General features: G+C 35.8%; 1 protein-coding gene across 1 annotated transcript in view; it reads right to left on the bottom strand.

Annotated features, from left to right (window-relative positions):
• Positions 1 to 19,156, bottom strand: part of ERICH3 (glutamate rich 3) — a 115,996-nt gene that overhangs the window by 38,660 nt on the left and 58,180 nt on the right. The window contains exons 8-10 of the mRNA XM_023207581.2: positions 18,421 to 18,601; positions 12,122 to 12,308; positions 6,122 to 6,423 (exon numbers count right to left, since the gene is read on the bottom strand). Of these exons, the coding sequence (XP_023063349.1) occupies positions 6,122 to 6,423; positions 12,122 to 12,308; positions 18,421 to 18,601 (670 nt within the window). The remainder of the gene's footprint in view (positions 1 to 6,121; positions 6,424 to 12,121; positions 12,309 to 18,420; positions 18,602 to 19,156) is intronic.

Genomic DNA, 19,156 nt, shown 5'->3' with positions numbered 1-19,156 from the left:
AGAACTGAAATCATATGCATTCTTCATTCCTACAATAAATGAAATAATTACATTTCAATGATAAAAATTTATACAAAATAGAATATTCCTGTCATAGTCACATATTTGCTTTATTCCCTGCAGAGGTGCAAAAAATCTGTAGCAGGAAAAGGAATTGTCACATCAGATAAACTCCAGCTGTCCCTCGTGGTTATAATTTTTCACCTTTCATATTTAATTGTTCCCCCTTTCCTTCCACGAAAAACTAAAAATCTTGAAGTGACAACATGCCAAGGATACAGAGCAAAAGGATCTCATGCAGAACCAATTAAGCAAATAAACAATTATCCTTAAAATAAAAATTACCATGAAAATAAAGGTTTCTCAATGTTGTGTGTTTTAGTTATTAGCTATTCTGGCTTCTCTGTCAGGTCAGGGGTGGGCTTCTCGGGTAATTTACTTGAGAGCTGTCCACCCAGGGAAAGAAACTTAATCTAGAAATGTGTGCCCTGTGCATATGCAGAAAGCTCTGTAAATACAGAGAATGAGGGAGATAGAAGGGGAAAAGTGAAATCAAAACCTGTAACAAAGAAAATTAGATAATCACAAAAATGTTTCCACAAAAGAGATTTAATACATTTAAATACAAAATATGAATATCAGTAAACCAAAACTGTAAAATAAGCAAGAAGATAAAGAATTTGCTTTATATTGTTAGACACAAACAGAAAATACTAATAAAAACGAGCAAATATTTTGATCCAAGTATTACCGGCCAAGTTATAGGGTAATTCCCAAGTTATAGGATAACCCTGTTAACTCTCAATCAATAAGCCTATTTTTTGAGAATCTTCTATGTTTAAGAGGATAAAACTGCAAGATAGAAGACAATACAATAAGACATTCCCTGCCATGAAGGACTCTCCAATTTTTATTGAGGGAATAAGATGTAGGTACACAAGAAACACTGTACTCACTTTATAGTAGTTTTTAATATGTGATCCTCAGTAATGTGTTTTTCAACACAACTGGGCTGGATTGCTATGGATTTTTATATAGGACATATAATTAATTGTGTGAAGTAGTGTCAAGTAAGCAGAATGAAATGAAAAGAGAGCGGAAAGTCATTTTAGGGTCTCAAGGAAGACTTCCCAAAAGAGAAAGGTGAGATTAGCTGCAGAATACACATACATATATCACACTACAGGTGTTTGCTACTGATCATAAGATAAGCAGAGGGCCAGAGAGAATATGACTGGATTGCTGTAATTCCATCCGTAGTGTTACATAGTAGTGAAATGTGAGGGTTTGGGAATCAGGCATTCATGTGCCCAAGACCCAGTTAAAACACTTACTAACTATGTGACCTTGAGCAATTTGTCTTTAAGCTTCAGTTTCTCCATCTGTAACATGGGTAATACAATGCTGTGGTAAGGATTGAGAGCAATAATCCCTGGAACATGCTTAGCACAGTGCCATGAATAGCAGGTGCATAATAAATTTTATGGATTAGTACTAATAGTCCTTGTGATTGTGTAGCGAAGGGAGTAGATTATAGAACAGGAGAAATCACAAATGATATGTACTCCTTTGACAGCAACACACTTTAGTCGAGGCACCTGACTAAAATCAGGCAGTACAAGTGCCCGCAATTAGGACACAATTACAATTATATAATTGAAGCACAGCACAAAAGTGAAGGAACATGAAGTGAACCACAAGAACAGTCCCGGCATCATATTTTGTGTTTTCTCTCAAATATAAAGTCAAGGCTGCCCTGGTTTTATTCTATCCCTGCTATCATCACATTTAAATACTAGCTTTCTATTAACCACAAGCCTTCCATTGGCATCATAGCTCAAAGCACACCACCTTTGTGCCATCTACTCACGTTTTTGATATGAATAAAAGTGGCATGCTTTCCAAAACCTTTTACATAATTTCTTCTGTTCTTCCCATCCCATTTGCCTTCTTCTAGAGAATTTAATTAGCTTGTTGTTTACCATCCCCACTAATGAGGACGTGAGTCAACACCAGGTCAACATCAATCTGCCACAACCTAATCTTGCTGACCTCGATTCAAACTTCTTGCTGCCCTTACATCAGCGACTATTATGCAGAGAGCTGAACCCTTGCTGCTGTGGCTGTGTTTTTAAAAACGGAAATGGACATTTAAAGTCCATAAACTAGTCAACACGGAAGAGAGAATCCAGGAAAAACTTTATCATATGTATCATGAGTATAAAGTACATCACTCATGGCACTAGTTATGTTGGTTTAAGAAAAAAAAAAAAGAAAATGAAAAGCTTCCACTGAACATGACTTCCATAAACCACCATGTCTTCAAAGTTAAAACACATGAAAACACATCCGATTTGTTAATACCTCTGTGATTACTATTGCTACAGATATATTAAAATTCTCATGCCAAGATAAGACAAAGACTAGAAGAGATTGTGAAGAATGGTGAGCTGGTAAAACTGTTCTAAGTGAAATCTTTTGTAAAAGATTCACTATATTCAGTAGTAATCCAACATGAGGTCTAGCGCTATAACAGCCCTGTAATTATTCTCTTGGATTCCTGAAACACTTGGGCAGCAAAAATATGAGGTGGGGAAGAAGATACCTAGAAGTTGTCCCTTTCTCGAAGCCAGCCCTTCCACAGGTCACCCCAACCCATGGTTATTGTGCCCCCTAACCAGGCTTTGTCTCCTGAGAATGAGGGACACACAGGCAGTTCTCCCTTTCTGATACTTTGGACACACTCTCACAACCATGCAGTGGGTAGGCTAACTTGTAATAGAAGGTTGTACAGTGTTTGAAAGACTGAGCTTTGGAATTAGACAAACCTGGGTGCAAATTCTTGTTCTGCTACTTTCTTTTTGTGTATCTAAGCCTCAATTTTCCAGCCTGTAAAACTGAAGTAATAATATCTACCGTGTTGAATGGTGAGGATAAAATGAGATTGTGTGTGCACAGTGCCTAGTTCAGTGCTCAGTGCTTGGTACTTTTATTACTGTTGTTATTACTGCTTTAGGTATAAGTATATACAGGCATACCTATATACACGTGTAAGTATATACAAGCATGCCTATACCCCTGAATGTATACCTATATATATATTCAATATACAGGTATACCTCAGGGATATTGCAGGTTGAGTTCCAGGTCACTGCAAAAAAGATAGTCACATAAACTTTTTGGTTTCCTAGTGCATCCAAAATTATGTTCCTACTATGCTACGGCCTATTGAGTACCCAACAGCATTATATTATATTATTATAAAAAAATGTATACACCTTAACTAAAATCACTTTATTGATAAAAGATGCTAACAATCATCTGAGCCTTAGCTGGTCATTGTCTTTTTGCTGGTGGAGGGTATTCCCTTGATGTTAATGGTTCCTGACTGATCGGGGTGGTGGTTGCTGAAGGCTGGGGTGGCTGTGGAAAGTTATTAAAATAAGACAACAATAAAGTTTGCCACATCTACTGACTCTTGCTTTCATGAAGATTTATCTGTAGCATGCAATGCTGTTTAATAGCATTTACTCACAGTAAAACCTCTTTCAAAATTGGGCTCCATCCTCTCAAATCCTGCCACTCCTTTATCAACTAATACATTTTATATATATTCTAAATTCTTTGTTGTCATTTCAACAAGGTTCACAGCATCTTCAAGAAGAGTAAATTCCATCTCAGGAAACTTCTTTCTCTGTTCATCCATAAGAAGCAACTCCTTATCTATTCAAGTTTTATCATGAGATTGCAACAATTCAAACTCATCTTAGGCCCCACTTCTAATTCTCTTGCTATTTCTACCACATCTACAATTACTCCCTCCACCAAAGTCTTGAGCTCCTCAAAGTCACCCATGAGGGCTAAAATCACCTTCTTTCAAACTCCTGTTCATGTTGATATTTTTACTTCCTTCCACGGATCATGAATGTTCTTAATGGCGTCTAGAATTGTGAATCCTTTCCAGAAAGGTTCCAATTGAATTTGCCCTGATCCATCAGAGGAATCACTATCTATGGCAGTTATAGCCTTATAAAATATATTCTTTAAAGAATAAGATCTGAGATTACTCCTTGATCCATAAGGATAATAACAGAATGGATATTGTGTTAGCAGGCATGAAAACAACATTATCGCACTACACATCTTCATCAAAGTTCTTGAGTGACCAGGTACATTGTCAATGAGTGGTAATATGTTGAAAGAAATCTTTTACCCTGAGCAGTAGGTCTCAACAGGGGGCTGAAGATACTCCACAAACCATGCTGTAAGTAGATGTGCTGTCATCCAGGCTTTGTTTGTTTCATTTATAGAGCAGAAGCAGATAAAATTTAGCATACCGTTTAAGGGCCCTAGGATTTTTTGAATGCTAAATGAGCATTGGCTTCATCATGAACTCACCAGCTGCATTGGCCACTAAAAGAAGAGTCAGCCTATCCTTTGAAGCTTTGAAGTCAGGTGTTGACTTCTCCTCTGTAGCTATGAAAGTCCTAGATGGCATATTTTTCAATGTAAGGCTGTTTCGTCTACACTGAAGACCTACTGTTTAATGTAGCTACATTTATAAACGATCTTAGCTAGTCTTCTGGACAAAATTGCAGCAGCTCCTACATCAGCACTTGCCACTTCACCTCACACTTTCATGCTATGGAGATGGCTTCTTTCTTTAACCCTAATGAACCAACCTCTGCTAGCTTCACACTTCTCTTCTGCAGCTTCTACACCTCTCTCAGCCTTCATAGAATTGAAGAGAGTTAGGGCCTTGCTCTGACTTAGTCTTTGGCTTATGAGAATGTTGTGGCTAGTTAGATCTTCTATCAAGATCACTAAAATTCTCTATATATCAGCAATAAGGATTTCTTTTTTATCATGCACATGTTCACTTGAAGTAGCACTCTTAACTTCCTTCAGGAACTTTACTTTTGTATTCACAACCTGGCTAACTGTTTGGCACAAGTGGCCTAGCTTTTAGCATATCTTGGCTTTTGATATGCCTTCCTCACTAAGCTTAATCGATTCTTTTGATTTAAAGTGAAAGACATGAGACTCTTCCTTTCACTTGAACATCTAGAGTATGTTGTATAGGGTTATTAATTAACCTAATTTCAATACTGTTGTGTGTTAGGGAACAGAGAAGACCAAGGAGAGGGGAGAGACTGGAGAACAACTGGTCAGTGGAGCAGTCAGAACATTGATTAAGTTCACTTTCTTACAGGGTACAGCTCATGGCATCCCAAAACAATTGCAATGGTAACAACACAGATCACTGATCACAGATCACCATGACAGATATCATAATAATGAAAAAGTTAGAAATATTGACAAAATGTGACACAGAGATGAGGTGAGTACATGCTGTTGGAAAAATGATGCTGATGGACTTTGATGCAGGGTTGCCACAAACTTTTAATTTATAAAAAGTGCTATATTTGCAAAGCTTGTGCAATAAAGCGAGCACAATAAAATGAGACATGCCTGCATATATATGCGTATATAATATATATGAATGTGCATGCGTGCAGGTGTGTATGGGGGGGGTGGGTGTATGTATATGGAGAGAGGGAGACAGAGAAGCAGGGGAAGGCAGGAGAGAGGAAGAAGGAGAGAACAGAGAATAAAGAAGAAAGCGAAAAGCAGCAGACAGATAGGTTCTACAACCCTAAGCCTATAGCCAACTGCTTTTAGTTAAGGAATACTCTATCACCATATAATTATATAGGTTGTACCTACCTGGTGTCAAAGCAATTCATCAATTTCATGAAAAACAGTACTTTCAAAAACTTTTAAAATAGGTAAAATTCTATTTGGTCAAAATGCAGAAGTCAATAGAGTCAATAGAGTCTCTAACTCATATTGACATATACTCTATTCTCCCTCCTCATCTCTGCAGCCAGAACCTTTAACCTTTCAGGGGTTAGGTCTGCCCTCCTCTAAGGTAGGTGACAAAGGACTCTATACAAAACAGCAGAGGAAGGAGGTCAGGGACGCCCCACAGTAACAGAGATGCCTAAAGTCCACAGCTGGGTAACGTTTAATGGGTATTTTTGAAAATTTTGATAATCACACTTCAAAGACAAATGAAACAGCCGCAGCAACAAGAAAAGAAACTTGTGTTGTTGATTACCATATTTTAAAGTATTTTCCTGGTCGTCTTCCGAGACATCTTGTCCTGGTTTTCCTTTACTTGTCATTTCCTCCACAGCAGTTATAACTTCTTTGAGCCCTGTTTTTATTTCTTGAGCTGAAAATTTGGCTGAGACAGAGGTTTGGTTCTCCTTGATCTCATTTCTTTTTGGTATCACATACTCCCTCTCTTGCCTCACTTTCCTCTCAGCCCTCTTCAGTTCCTCTCCTTTCTCAGTGCTCTTTTCTTTCCTAGATTTTGGCAAAGATGTTTTTTTGTCAAGGCCCATTGCAATAATGCACCTATGAAAAATATTAACAGGAAGTGTTTGTTAACCCTTATAGACAGCACAATGGAACCTCAAAACTTTTGAAAGCACTTATCTCTTATACTAGTAAAAAAAGATACAAAAATATTTTGATTATAGTATACACTAATAAAAACAAACAATTAAAAAACTACTTAAAAATAAACTATTCTTTTTTGATACTAAAATATTGTAAACAAACACAACAAATTCTTAATAATATTATCCGAAATTAATAAACAAAATAAAATAAAACATCAACCAAGAACTATAGTTTCAAACTAAAATCTGTGCCTTCAAGAATATTTTTGGTCCTAAACAATAACATGTATCATAGATACAGAAATATAGATGGGTATATAATTTTACATACATAAAAATATATTTCAAGTCTTTAAATGAGAATTATGTGATAATAGACCATGCAGATTTATAAACATAGAGAAGCTGATATAAAAATGGTCAGAAGAAGCAAGATGCCATTCAGTCTGATAACATATTTTAACAACACAACAACAGTAACAAAAGACGTACAAGATTGGCTGTAAATAAATATGATTGATTTTTTAAAGTAATATATACAGTCAAATATTGTTGCATCTTTTAGGTAAATAACTCAGGAGTTTGTACACTTATTTTCATAGAACTGTCATTATTGCTTTTAGAATGGCCTTTTGGAGTCCGTACTACAGTCTTCTGGTGATTTTTACTGATAATAAGTTCTTATTCCTCAAAAATGGCAATAATTTATAGAGGTTATGAAGTCATTCCAAGTCAAATCTGGTGAACCATGCAGATAATCTGAATGCATTATGACATTCAAACTTTCAAATCCATTATAACAAAAGTAATGTGAATAAATTGTCTTCTAAAGCTTTTTTATATCTAAGTTGATATTAAAATAAGAATTCCAATGATAATATATACATTAATAAAAATGATGATTATGATAATGATAAGATTATTGAGCACTCGCTGTGCCAAGCTCTTTTCTGGGTATTCTGTATCCATTATCTTAAGGAATTCATTACCTCATAGACCAATAAATTAAGAACTATCATCACCACTTTACAAATGAGAAAACTGAGGCTTAAAAGGCTCTAGCAGTTCAAGGTCACCCAGTACATGGGTGATGGAGCTGGATTCTAGCTCAAGACTGCTAGACTCCATCACATCGTACTGAAGCACAACCATATTGGTCTATTACAGGTGTAGGCCTCCAGTTCCTAGTTATGATATAACTAAGAGAGATAACTAGTTACACAGACAAATGTCACACTCTCTCAGCTGACACTAATACAATCTGGAGAAGTTTCTGGCAAGACCTGGATAAAATTCATGATCTGAAAAAGACTGATCTGGTAGTTATCAGTCTCTTCATTTTCTTTCTCTAGAATTACTCACATCCCCCTCTCTCCATGTGACACAACTATCAGAGAACTGAATTTACAGTGGGTAGGTGAAAGGGATCAGCAAGCAGTCAAGACTTGCCAGTCCCAGAAGAATAGGAATAATACGTAAAATCTGAAAAATGCCTCAACCTGAACAAATCCAATGGCAATTTCTGAAACTGAAGATTTCACTAAATTTCAGCCATCTGCAGTATAGAATTAGCAAAGGAATTGATCTTAATACATTTTTCCAACAAGCAAATATGAGAACTCAGTTATATCACTTAACTTTTCAATATCTCCCCATAAAATAAAGCTAAAAGGATTTGCACTCAAAGTAACTATCAGGCTGTAAAAAATGAGATAACGAGATTATACTTATCTCACCCATATTAAGCACGATAAATATTTCTTGACAATAATGATGATGTGCTTAGCACATTGCTTTCCTTGGAATAAAGGTGTCATGAATCTTCACAGAATATGATTACTAGCATTGCCTTCTGTTCAAGCTGTTCTTCCCTTATCAATTGCAACACCAAATCCATTGATTTGGAGCCTCTGATATGCTGTTACTTTTAGTTTATGTTGTGGCTGCGTAAAGGCTTTGATGCCTCCCTACTGCATGCACAGACTTTTTATTGCCCATCTGCTGAAGGGAATTGGACAAACAAAGTGAGCAACATCTGCTCTCCTCGTCACTGACTACCTATTTGACTTCTGAATATAATTTGAGGTGTTGATTATGATTACTAAAGCTCAAAGCCGTCTGCATTCTACATGGTTAGGCATTTCTTCCCATGTTTCATGCTAGCAATTGAAAATTACTATGCCTCTTCAAACAGTTCCTATAATTGAGAGATGAGGACAGTTGTGGAACCTTACACTTTGGAAGTGACCACTGCTCAGCTTTTCTTGTTTTCTGAGGACCTTAAACAGGTAATTCCTAATCATTTTAGAAATATAATTTTCTGTTATTTTATTGTACTATGTCCTCCTTTTTCTCATCATAAATGTTTCAGGGACTGGCATTTTTAAAATAAATTAAAATTAATTTCATTTTGAATGTATTGGAGGAACTAGTGTACATTGCTTAATATAACTAAAAGTATCATTATGGGTGTGACAAAAAAACCAAAGTTACAGAAGATAGTAAGTACTATCAGTCTCCTTTGGGGTAGTTCTCAACTCTCCATGGAGTTCTGCAGTGTCATGGTCTCTAGAATAACCAGAAAAGTCTCAAGTGAGGAAGAGGACAAACAAGCAAGGCTCTGACACTCACTCACCTAACCCTGTCCCATTTAAACCAGTCTGACTCAACTTTTACCTGACCTGCAACAGGGAGACAGCCAATGGCAATGTACTGTTCCATTTTGGGCATTCACAGATTTCACTGGAAAAATGGCTATGAAGTTAACAAAAAAATTGAAAACGATTCTTCTGTAAGAACCATGCATTTCAGTTGAGAGTCAAAGGCCTTATTCTTTAATATTGCAACCATTTTGATGTTATTATTTGAAAAGGTTGAAGAAAGAATCTAGAGGGGACCAAGTGTTGAAATCATAGAAAGAATTATACAGAGGCTAGTGAGTGTGGAATGAGAGTAAATGCTGTCAGTCAGATTTTGGTACTGAACTTCCATAGAAAGTGCTCAGGGTTAATAATTTACAGCTTGGATTTATACCACAACTCCAAAAGAACGTAATATATTTGCACATGGATGATTGTAGATATTTATTAGCTTTCCTGGGAATTAAACAGAACTGTGTTAAATGACCTGCCCCCAAATAAGGAGATAGCATATCTGAGTTGGAATGGGAAGGCAGTTCATGTGGTCCCTAAGTACAGATGGGCACTGATACTATCTTGCCCTAGGCCATTCAATCTTCCATCCTCTGGATGATTCTTTTACACTCTTATCTCTCTGGAAACACCCAACCCCTCTTCTCTCAGCCTTATCCTCAGCTGATAAATTTATGTATTGTTTAAGAAATAGAAACAATCAGCAGAGAGCTTCCAGTTGTTCCCAGCACATCTATTAATAGCAACTTACGTCTCTATCATGTATGCCCTCTTTCTTTCCTCCTGTTACCATACAAGAATGTTTCTCCTCTTCTTAAGGCTTATACCCCTACTTGAGCCTTACATCTCATCTTCTCCAGTCTACCCAAGTATTTAGCTCCAGAAATCTCCACCCTTTATGTCATACGTCACATTTCTTCTTCTCTAAGGTATTCAATAATCCTTTGTATCAGCATATAAACATATTATAGTATCTCCCATCTTAAAAAATAAAGAGCCTTCCTTGAACCCCTACATTCTGCCTCCTGGCTACCACCTAATTACCATTCTTTATAGCAAAATTCTTTTTAAAACTTCTCTATAGTCTCTGGCCTTAGTTCTTCTCCAACTATTTTTTAAACCCACTCCAAGAAAGCTTACACCCCAATTGCTGCACTGTAACTTTTGCCATGATCACCAGTAGCCAACATACTACCAAATCAATGTCCAATCCTGAGTCTTCATTTTACTTTACCTATCCACACATTCAACTCCATTAATCATGCCCTTATTCTTTAACCATTTTCTTTATTTCCAAGATACTACTCTCTCTAGGTTCTCTTTCTACTCACTGCCTTTCCTTCTTAGGCCAGTTCCTCTTTATCTCCCTCATCTTTTAAATAGAGTGACACTCATTACTCAGACATCTTCTCTATGTTCAATTCTTAAGCAATCTTATAAATGTCATCTGTATAAAAACCAGTCTCAGATTTGCATCTCCAGCCTGGACCTCTCACCTCACCCCGGATTCGTATATTCAACTGCCTACTCAGCATCTCTACTTGCTTATCTCATACATGTCTCAGACTGAATGTGTCCTCAAGCAAAACTGCTTCATTCCACCCCAAAAACCTGCTTCTTCCACAGTCTCATCTTACATACATGTTAACTGGACTTCTTTCCAGTTATTTAAGACAAAAAACATTGAAACATGTTTGACTCTGCTCTTTATCTCAATTCCTGCATTCAATTCATCAGTAAACTCTACCTTTAAAATCACTTCTAACTCATTCCACCATTATCTCTTCTCTGGATTAAAGCAGTTTCTGCTATATTCCCCACACTCCGTTGTTTATTTTTCCCATAAGAGTTACTATTAGATCATGATAAGTCATTGCTCAAAACACACCTTAGAAGATTCCCATCCTTCTCAGATTAAAGTTAAAGTCCTTGCAACGACTCTAGGACTCTACGTGGCTTCCCCTCACGGTCTCTCTGACCTCATCTCCAATTTCATGGTTCTATTCCTTTCGCTCTGGCCAAGCTACCTTAGACACACCAAACGTGTGCCTGCTTCATGCCTTCTGTATATGCTTTTCCTCTATCTCAAAAGCTATTTCAAGAAAGCAACTTTTTTTTTTTTTTTTATGGTTTCTGCTCAAAAGACATCTCATCAGAGAGGCCCTTCCTAACCATCCTACATAAAATAATACACTCCTCATGACTCTTGTCTCCCTTCACTCCATATATCTCCCTTACCCTGTTTTGTGTTCATCATGCTGACCATCTCACATATATTAATTTCTTTATTGGTATGTTATTAGCTTTTCCTCCATTAGAATAAGTTCCATGGAGACAAGTACTTTAGTTGATTCATTCTTGTGTTCTAGCTTGGCATCTAGCCAATACTTTTAGAAAATACAAAAGCCCACAAGCAACACTCCTGATTTCAAACAGAATGGTCAATATGAAAGCTGGTAACAGTCAAAATTGACCTTTTATCATGCATTTTGTTAGGCCCAAGATTGAAACTAAAGGAGATAATGAAAACTGGGTCAGACAGTAATGCAGGCAAACCTAACCTCTAATAGGCATAACTGAAAATGTCCAGTCATGTAAGTCAGATGCTTGGCACACCCTTTAAGGCTCAGCCTAAAACCAGTTACTAAGATGAATGAGGAAAAACAGACAAACAAACAAACACAACAAGCGAACACAAAATCTCTCTCCTTCCCTTAAGAAACAGTTCTTAAAGTGAGAAGAAAGGAGAGATAGAAAGTGAAATAATTTAAAATGCACTAGCTTTTATCTTCATCATATAACACCTGTGTAAGTCTGATTTCCATCTTAAAATTTCAAATTCAGCACACCATGTTACAATAAATAACCCTGAACTTAGATATTTCAGGCTCATCTATATTGAATTTTTTAAACAATTGTGAAGAGAAATGCATTAGTAAAAGCATTCAAAGAAAAATGTAGCAAAACTTGCCCTCTACCAAAGGACATTTGTTTCCATACTTGTAGCAAGGAGTTGATCTTTCAACACACACAAACCCAAAGTAGCCTCGTTTGCCTCCAAGCCTGGAACCTTTTCGATGCTTGTATTCACAACAGGAGCTTAACCTGTTCACCTGCATCCCATTCAGGAAGAAGGTGAGACTGAAGGGGAAACCATGATGCCTTTTGGAAATAAACTGAAAGGTCTCTGTAATTAAAATAGAAATACATTAGTGAAAGCGGCTGACTTTGGACTAATACCTGTTAAATCATGTTTTTCTATTAGATAAATACAATATTATGATCTAGATCGGGGTGTCTAATCTTTTGGCTTCCCTGGTCCACATTGGAAGAAGAAGAATTGTCTTGGGCCACATATAAAATACACTAACAAAAACAATAGCTGATGAGCAAAAAAAAAAAAAAAAAAAAGTTATTGCATAAATTTCATAAAGTTTTAAGAAAGTTTTTGAATTTGTATAGGGTCACATTCAAAGCCATCTTGCGGCCCATAGCCCATGGATTGGACAAGCTTGATCTAGATCATCTTTTAATATGAGGACAATTTTTAATGATAAAATTGCATTTGATTACTTTTATTTGTAATAAATACTCCAAGTTTTTATAAAAACTCTTTGATTTGTAATAAAATAATAATACTTAAAGTTATATGAGCACATAATATGGCCAGGCATTATGCCTTATTATCTTGTTATTTTTCAATCACTTGAAGTAGGAATTTTCCTATCACTAGATTCTAGGTCAAGAAATTAAGGCTTAGAAGAGTTCAATAACTTACTCAAGATCTTACAGCGAGTTGGAGAGTTGGAGTTTGAATCCAAACATCTCTGTAGATTCCATGCCTCTATCTTGCTATGCCATTTATTAATAAAGCAGTTAATAAGAGAAGCCTACTGTGAGCTCATTAATGCATTTTAAAATGCTTTTATTTTTAGCTGTGACTTTAAATATTTGAATACAAACATGAATAAAGTAGTTATTTCATCTCCAAGCTATATTTAAATCTGTCTGGATTTGAGAACACTTTGTTTTCCCCACCTACCCAAAAGTTCCACCAATAAATTTAGAACCACTGCCTACAGTTAACGGTTTTTAATCATTCCAAGTCTTTATAATGCTCTTTGCAAAGCCCCCACCCTGCCCCGTTATCCCCACAGATATCCTAAACCCTAAGTCTGGGAAACCTTATTCTCTACAGAGTGACTCAAAATCCTGTGCCTCATGAATATTTCTTATGTCACTTCCTAAAAAAGAAAAAGAAAGAAGAGCCTCTCTGGACCCTTCCACATCTGCCAATAATAAAGTCAACAATTTTCACCTCTCTACTATGTACACATTTCCTATTGTTGCACTTACTACAATTGATTAAGATGTAGCTATACCAGCGGTTTTCAAACGTTAATGGTGTATCAGCATCACCTAGAGGGCTTATTGAAATACAGATTGCTGGGCTTTACCTCTGTTTCTGATACATCAAGTCTGTGGTAAGAACCAAAAATCTGCATTTCTAACAAGTTTCCAGGTGATGCTGATGCTATTGGTCTAGGGATTGGCTTCCAAGAACCCTAATCTAGATGTTTGCTGCTTTACATGTTTGTGAAATCCATAAGAGCTGAAGTTGATGCATCTTTTTTCTCCAACTCCCAGGACAATGGCATGGAAGGCTCCCCCAAAATAATGAGTGAATTATTATTTTAATCTATTTTTAAGTTACTTAGAACCACTATGTATACCACATTTTTCCCTTAAAAAAAAAAAAAAAAAAAAACTTTACATTAGATGCAACTCATTCTAAAGAACAGACATATTACAAAGGTAATTCAGTCATTTATAAGTATTTCTGATGTAAAATTAAACAAACTTGGAAAGAGAAAGTTGAAAAAGTTTAGAGTCTGGGAAAACTAGGATATAATATCTTTAAAAATCCTTCTGTCTTAATGATGAATGGATTCCTCAGGTGTTGAAAGCAAGTTTGATTGTTTTTGTTATAGAAGCTTGATTCTACACTCATGTAATATAAACCATTATGCTGCAGTGTCATACCCCACAACGTCCTGAGTTCCCAGTTCAGGAAGAGAGTGCAGTTAAGGAAATGTTGAGAATGAAATCAGCCCCTAAAAGTGGCTGCCCTTCCATTTGATACTCATGTAGCTGGAGAGCATACCCAGATACTACTCCATTTTGTTTTTTCATTGTTTTTCAGACTTCTAGAACAAGAATTGACACCCTTTGCCCTTCCTCCTTTGTTACTTATTTTTGTATTTTACATACAGTGACACCTCCCCATCCTGACTTGATGATTTCTTCATGGAGCAGTGGAAAGAATATAATATAGAAATTAGAAGGTTTTGGTCCATGGCACAGGTTAGCATATCTTGGTGGGTCATTTAACTTTGTTGCCTTTCAGAATTCTCACCCATAAAATAGAGATGGGGGTGGGTAGAATGAACTCATCTATCCACCACACAATCTTAAAGATTTTAGAATGCAAAATATTAGAAAGCATTATATATGATTATAATTATAATATTTGTATAGTTGATTATTTATTGTTCACTGACAGTTGGTAGCACTGTTTTAGGTACTAAAGAGAAACAAAAATAGAGAAAAATATCAAATGTGCTAATGTAAATGACGAGTTGATGGGTGCAGCACACCAGCATGGCACATGTATACATATGTAACAAACCTGCACGTTGTGCACATGTACCCTAGAACTTAAAGTATAATAAAAAATTAAGAAAATAAATAAATAAAATAAAAATAATACAAAAATTAAAAAATATATATACCACCTAAATATGGAGTTTTTAACAAGCAATCCAAAGGCATGTTTTTGAAAATGGGAAAATGTTACACTTAGAACAAAAATTACTCTAACAATTATACTTAGAAATAAAAGCAATCAAAACCACAGCCAGGAATCTAATCAAGAGCAACATGTATCTACACAAAAACTTGTGTGTTCATGTTCATAGTCCCAAACTAGCATCAGTACAAATGTCCTCTAACTGGGGAATAAATTTTTTAAAATATGGTATATCCATGTAATGGAATATACTCAGCAATACAAAGAGAGAGCCACTACTGATAGTACAAATATGCATGACTCTCAAAAGCATTATGCTAAGTGAGAGCAAAAAGACAAAATACTACCCATGGTATGATTGTGTTTATAGGAAATGTCCAGAAAAGAAAATCTGTGCAGTCAGAAAGCAGATCAGTGTCTTCCTGTGGCTGGCTCTGAGACAGGGACCAACTGTCAAAGAGAACAAGGGAACATCCTGAAGTGCTGGAGATGTCCCACACCTGGTTTGTGATAATGGCTGCACAACTCTGTATAATTCCAAAAAGAAATTGAATCATACACTTATAATGAATACATTTTATGGTATTTAATTTACACCTCAATAAAGCTATTCTTTAAAACTGAAAGAAAAAGTCAATGAATAAAAGAAAAATAAGAAACAGGGCTGAGTTTGGTGGCCAAAGCCTGTAATCCCAGTGCTTTGTGAGGCCAAGGCAGGGGGATTGCTGGAGTCCAGGAGTTTGAGACCAGACTGGGCAACATAGCAAGACCCTATCTCTATAAAAAAAAATTTAAAAATTAGCTGGACATGGCTAATATAGGAAGATCACTTTACCCCAGGAGTTCAAGGCTATAGTGAGCTATGATTGCGCCACTGAACTCTAGTCTGGGTGAAAGAGAGAGAGACACTGTCTCTCAAAAAAGAAAAAATTAAAAACAGTTAATGTAAGTCAAAGCACAATGAACTGCTTCAGTTTTGAGTGCTGAGTGAAAGCTATTGGGATAAAACAGAGAAGTCAGTGAGAAAGCTGCATAGCCTTAATCTGAGTCCTAAAAGATGGGTAAGATTTGAATTTGAAAAGGAGAAAAGAGAAAGTATTATAGACAAAGGAAATAGCACAAGCAAAGGCAAAATAAAACTGTGGATGGGATAGTGAAGCAGTTGTATTTGCCAGAGCATAATGAGGAATGCACAGATAGATGCAACAGGATCCGTCTATGGAAATACAAGAAAATGGGGCAGAAAAAGAAGGGATTCCAAGAAAGCCAGAAAAAAAAAATTGTTAGTTTTTTTCGCACTTAAAATGAACCCAAGAAGCCATGGTTTGTGTTGTCTGAAAAGATAAACATGGCAAATAAAAATGCCTGTGAAGAAACTGTACTCTACAAGTAGCAGAAAATACTCAGTAACTTCATAGGTGTATATAATAAACAATCAGCTGTGGATTGAAGTCTAAGATTAAATCTCAAGACATCATGAATTACTTGGGAATAAAGGACGCACTTGCCACATTTCTAAATAATTAATTTTATTGATACTTCAAATAAAAAGGCAAGATGAATTAACAAAAGTCAAATTTTAATGAGTTTACTGTTCCAAGCACAATGTTAAATCTCCCTCTCTAACTTTTGTTAACGGAAATCTTTTAAAACCCTATTCACATTTTACTGAATCATGCAGAGCTTTGATTTGTAGAAAGGGCAGATTGTTTTCAGTCCAGCTAAATTGCTAAGATTGCTGAACCACAAGTCAACTCTGAGCCACCCAACTTTTCAATTTTGAACAATTACTTTCCTGGCAATCAAGGGCAAGCTGAGACAAAATTATTGCATGGACAGGATTCAATTATTTAAGTCCCCATTCCATCCTATTATTCAAGACTGTCCCATGCCATAACAAAATGTCCCAGTATCAATATGTATGCAAAATAACACTGAGCGAAGTAACACCCTTTCTCCCATAACCTTTGGTTTTTCACTCTCATCACAGAGTATACATCGTCTACCAGAGAATCATTTAGCTAAGCCACATTCTTTTTTAATTTGTATCTACCACATTTTCCAGCAAATAGATGTTATATATGCATTTTGTTGAATAAAGTGTGATGTAAAGTCCAGGACAGTTTTTCATCATGTTAATTCCGACTTTACAGCTAATTTCAGCATTCTCCTAAATTAACAGCTGAAAGTTATACTTTGAAAAAAAATGTGTATGTATCTATGCTACTCTCATTAGGGATTTCATACCACTCATATCATGAAAATGTAGGAAATTCCATGCTACTCAGAATAGCTCACTGGGGCTGCCTGGAACTGATCAAGGGCCTTGCACCTAGCCAGGGGCTCGGGATTTGCTCTCAACTCTGGTCTGGGTGTTACCTTGGGGAGCCACTCCACCTCTGGAATCATCTCATTTTCCTCATCTACAAAATGAAAGGAATGAACTCTGGAATGCTACAGCAAAATAAACAAGGTAAATTGCATTCCTACCAAATATATAAAATTAAAATGGAAAAAAAACTGTTTCTAACATCATTGAGCATCATATTATGTTTCACTTTAAGTTAAAACTATCATTTAAGTGTTTACCATTTTTGTGATGGAAAGTTTTCCATATGTAATTCCTCAATATGAATTTATAGTCTCTCTTTAAGGACATGAATTTTATGTTAAGTAATAGTCACTGTCTTCAATTAATGAGGGAAATTAGAAAAATTAAAAGTAAAAATTCCATGTTTGCCCCCAATTCTCCCCATAACTCCTACCAAGATTATCCAAATATAAATATTTATTTTAATTGGTAAAAATGCTATTACTTTTTGGACCCAGTTTCTTAAGCAAGGAAGTAACAATATAACCCTGTAAACACTATTTATTTTCACTGCTGCTCCCTTGAACTAAATATTGAAGAAAAACCATTACAGTATAATTTGTGAAAACCTATGTTGCATATAAAAATTATCCTATGCTGACAAACGTGGATTTACGATCAAATGAAAGCAAAAATGTACTGAAAAGCTATTTAGCCAAATTCTCCACCAAGTTATTTAGGTGTGACTCACCCTGCAGCTTATTGGATTTGTGATTTTATCTCAACATACTTCTAAAGAACAAATTGCCAATCTGGTATTTTTCTCTTAGAATAATGTATGGTATAATTCACTATGGCAAGCCAAATAGTTAACTTGTAATTTGGGGGACAGCTTATTCGTGCAACATTTTAATGATCATATATCTCCATCCCAAAATTAATCTGTTACCAGGTTAAATCACTCCAAATCCTTTCTTCCACAATCTGTGAGAGTAATTGCTGCTTCAGTTTCAATCATAGAGCAGTAAATCTAGATTTACTTTTAGGCAGCTGGTTTATAAGTCCCTGGATATGCATAATTTCATAAAGTGATTGAAGTCATTTTGATATTATATCAACAGCAGCTTATCTATAGCATCAACTCCAAGCAATTAAAAAACATTCACATTTTATGTGTACCTTTTTCAAGTAGTTTGCCTTTGTAGACACAAAGGTTTTCCCCACCACAGTGCTGTTGATAAACTTTAATTTCATCCCGGAAGTCAGGATTATCAGAAGATAGGTGCACATTTTTCCCCAAATAGATCATTGTAATAGCTGCATTACTATGCAAGGATGTTTTATGAATCCTCCTTGAATCCTGAAATAAACAAAAAAATGAGGCTTATTAACAAATTACTTTCTAATCAGAGTTCTTACCTGACATTGTAATATGAAGAATAAAGAAGGTAATTTTTAAGTACCTACCAACAAAATCTAAATAAAGTGTCAATTTACAAATGCACAAAAAGTCAAACCCATTGCAAAATAAATCCTCCTAAATAACTATAACATATACATTTTGGCTTTGTATTTTTAATGTAAATGCTGGGGATTTGGATACAGTTTGTCATTTTTTACTTTAAGTGCAAGTATGTGGGGAGGTGTGTGGGGTTGTGTTTGTTATATATAGTAAAAATTTCAAAGACACCAAGAAGAAACTTTTGGCTCTTTTAGCTGGTTCTCCAATAAAAATCCAAACAAATGAACTAAATAAATATTAGTAACATTATTTTGTTCCAATTTGTACTGACTTAGAGATTTAGCAATAGTTTTTGTAATTGGCTGCTTTATCTTTACAACTGAGCACTGACAACATATCCTTCCCTGGGCTTATTCCATCTGAGAGGAAGAGGCACATGTGTGATTTCTTCTA

This window comes from Piliocolobus tephrosceles, chromosome 1 (assembly GCF_002776525.5).
Source record: "Piliocolobus tephrosceles isolate RC106 chromosome 1, ASM277652v3, whole genome shotgun sequence".
NCBI classification, from domain to species: domain Eukaryota; kingdom Metazoa; phylum Chordata; class Mammalia; order Primates; family Cercopithecidae; genus Piliocolobus; species Piliocolobus tephrosceles.
The sequence above is the reverse complement of the archived record's forward strand: the minus strand, read 5'-3'. Positions and strand labels throughout refer to the sequence as shown.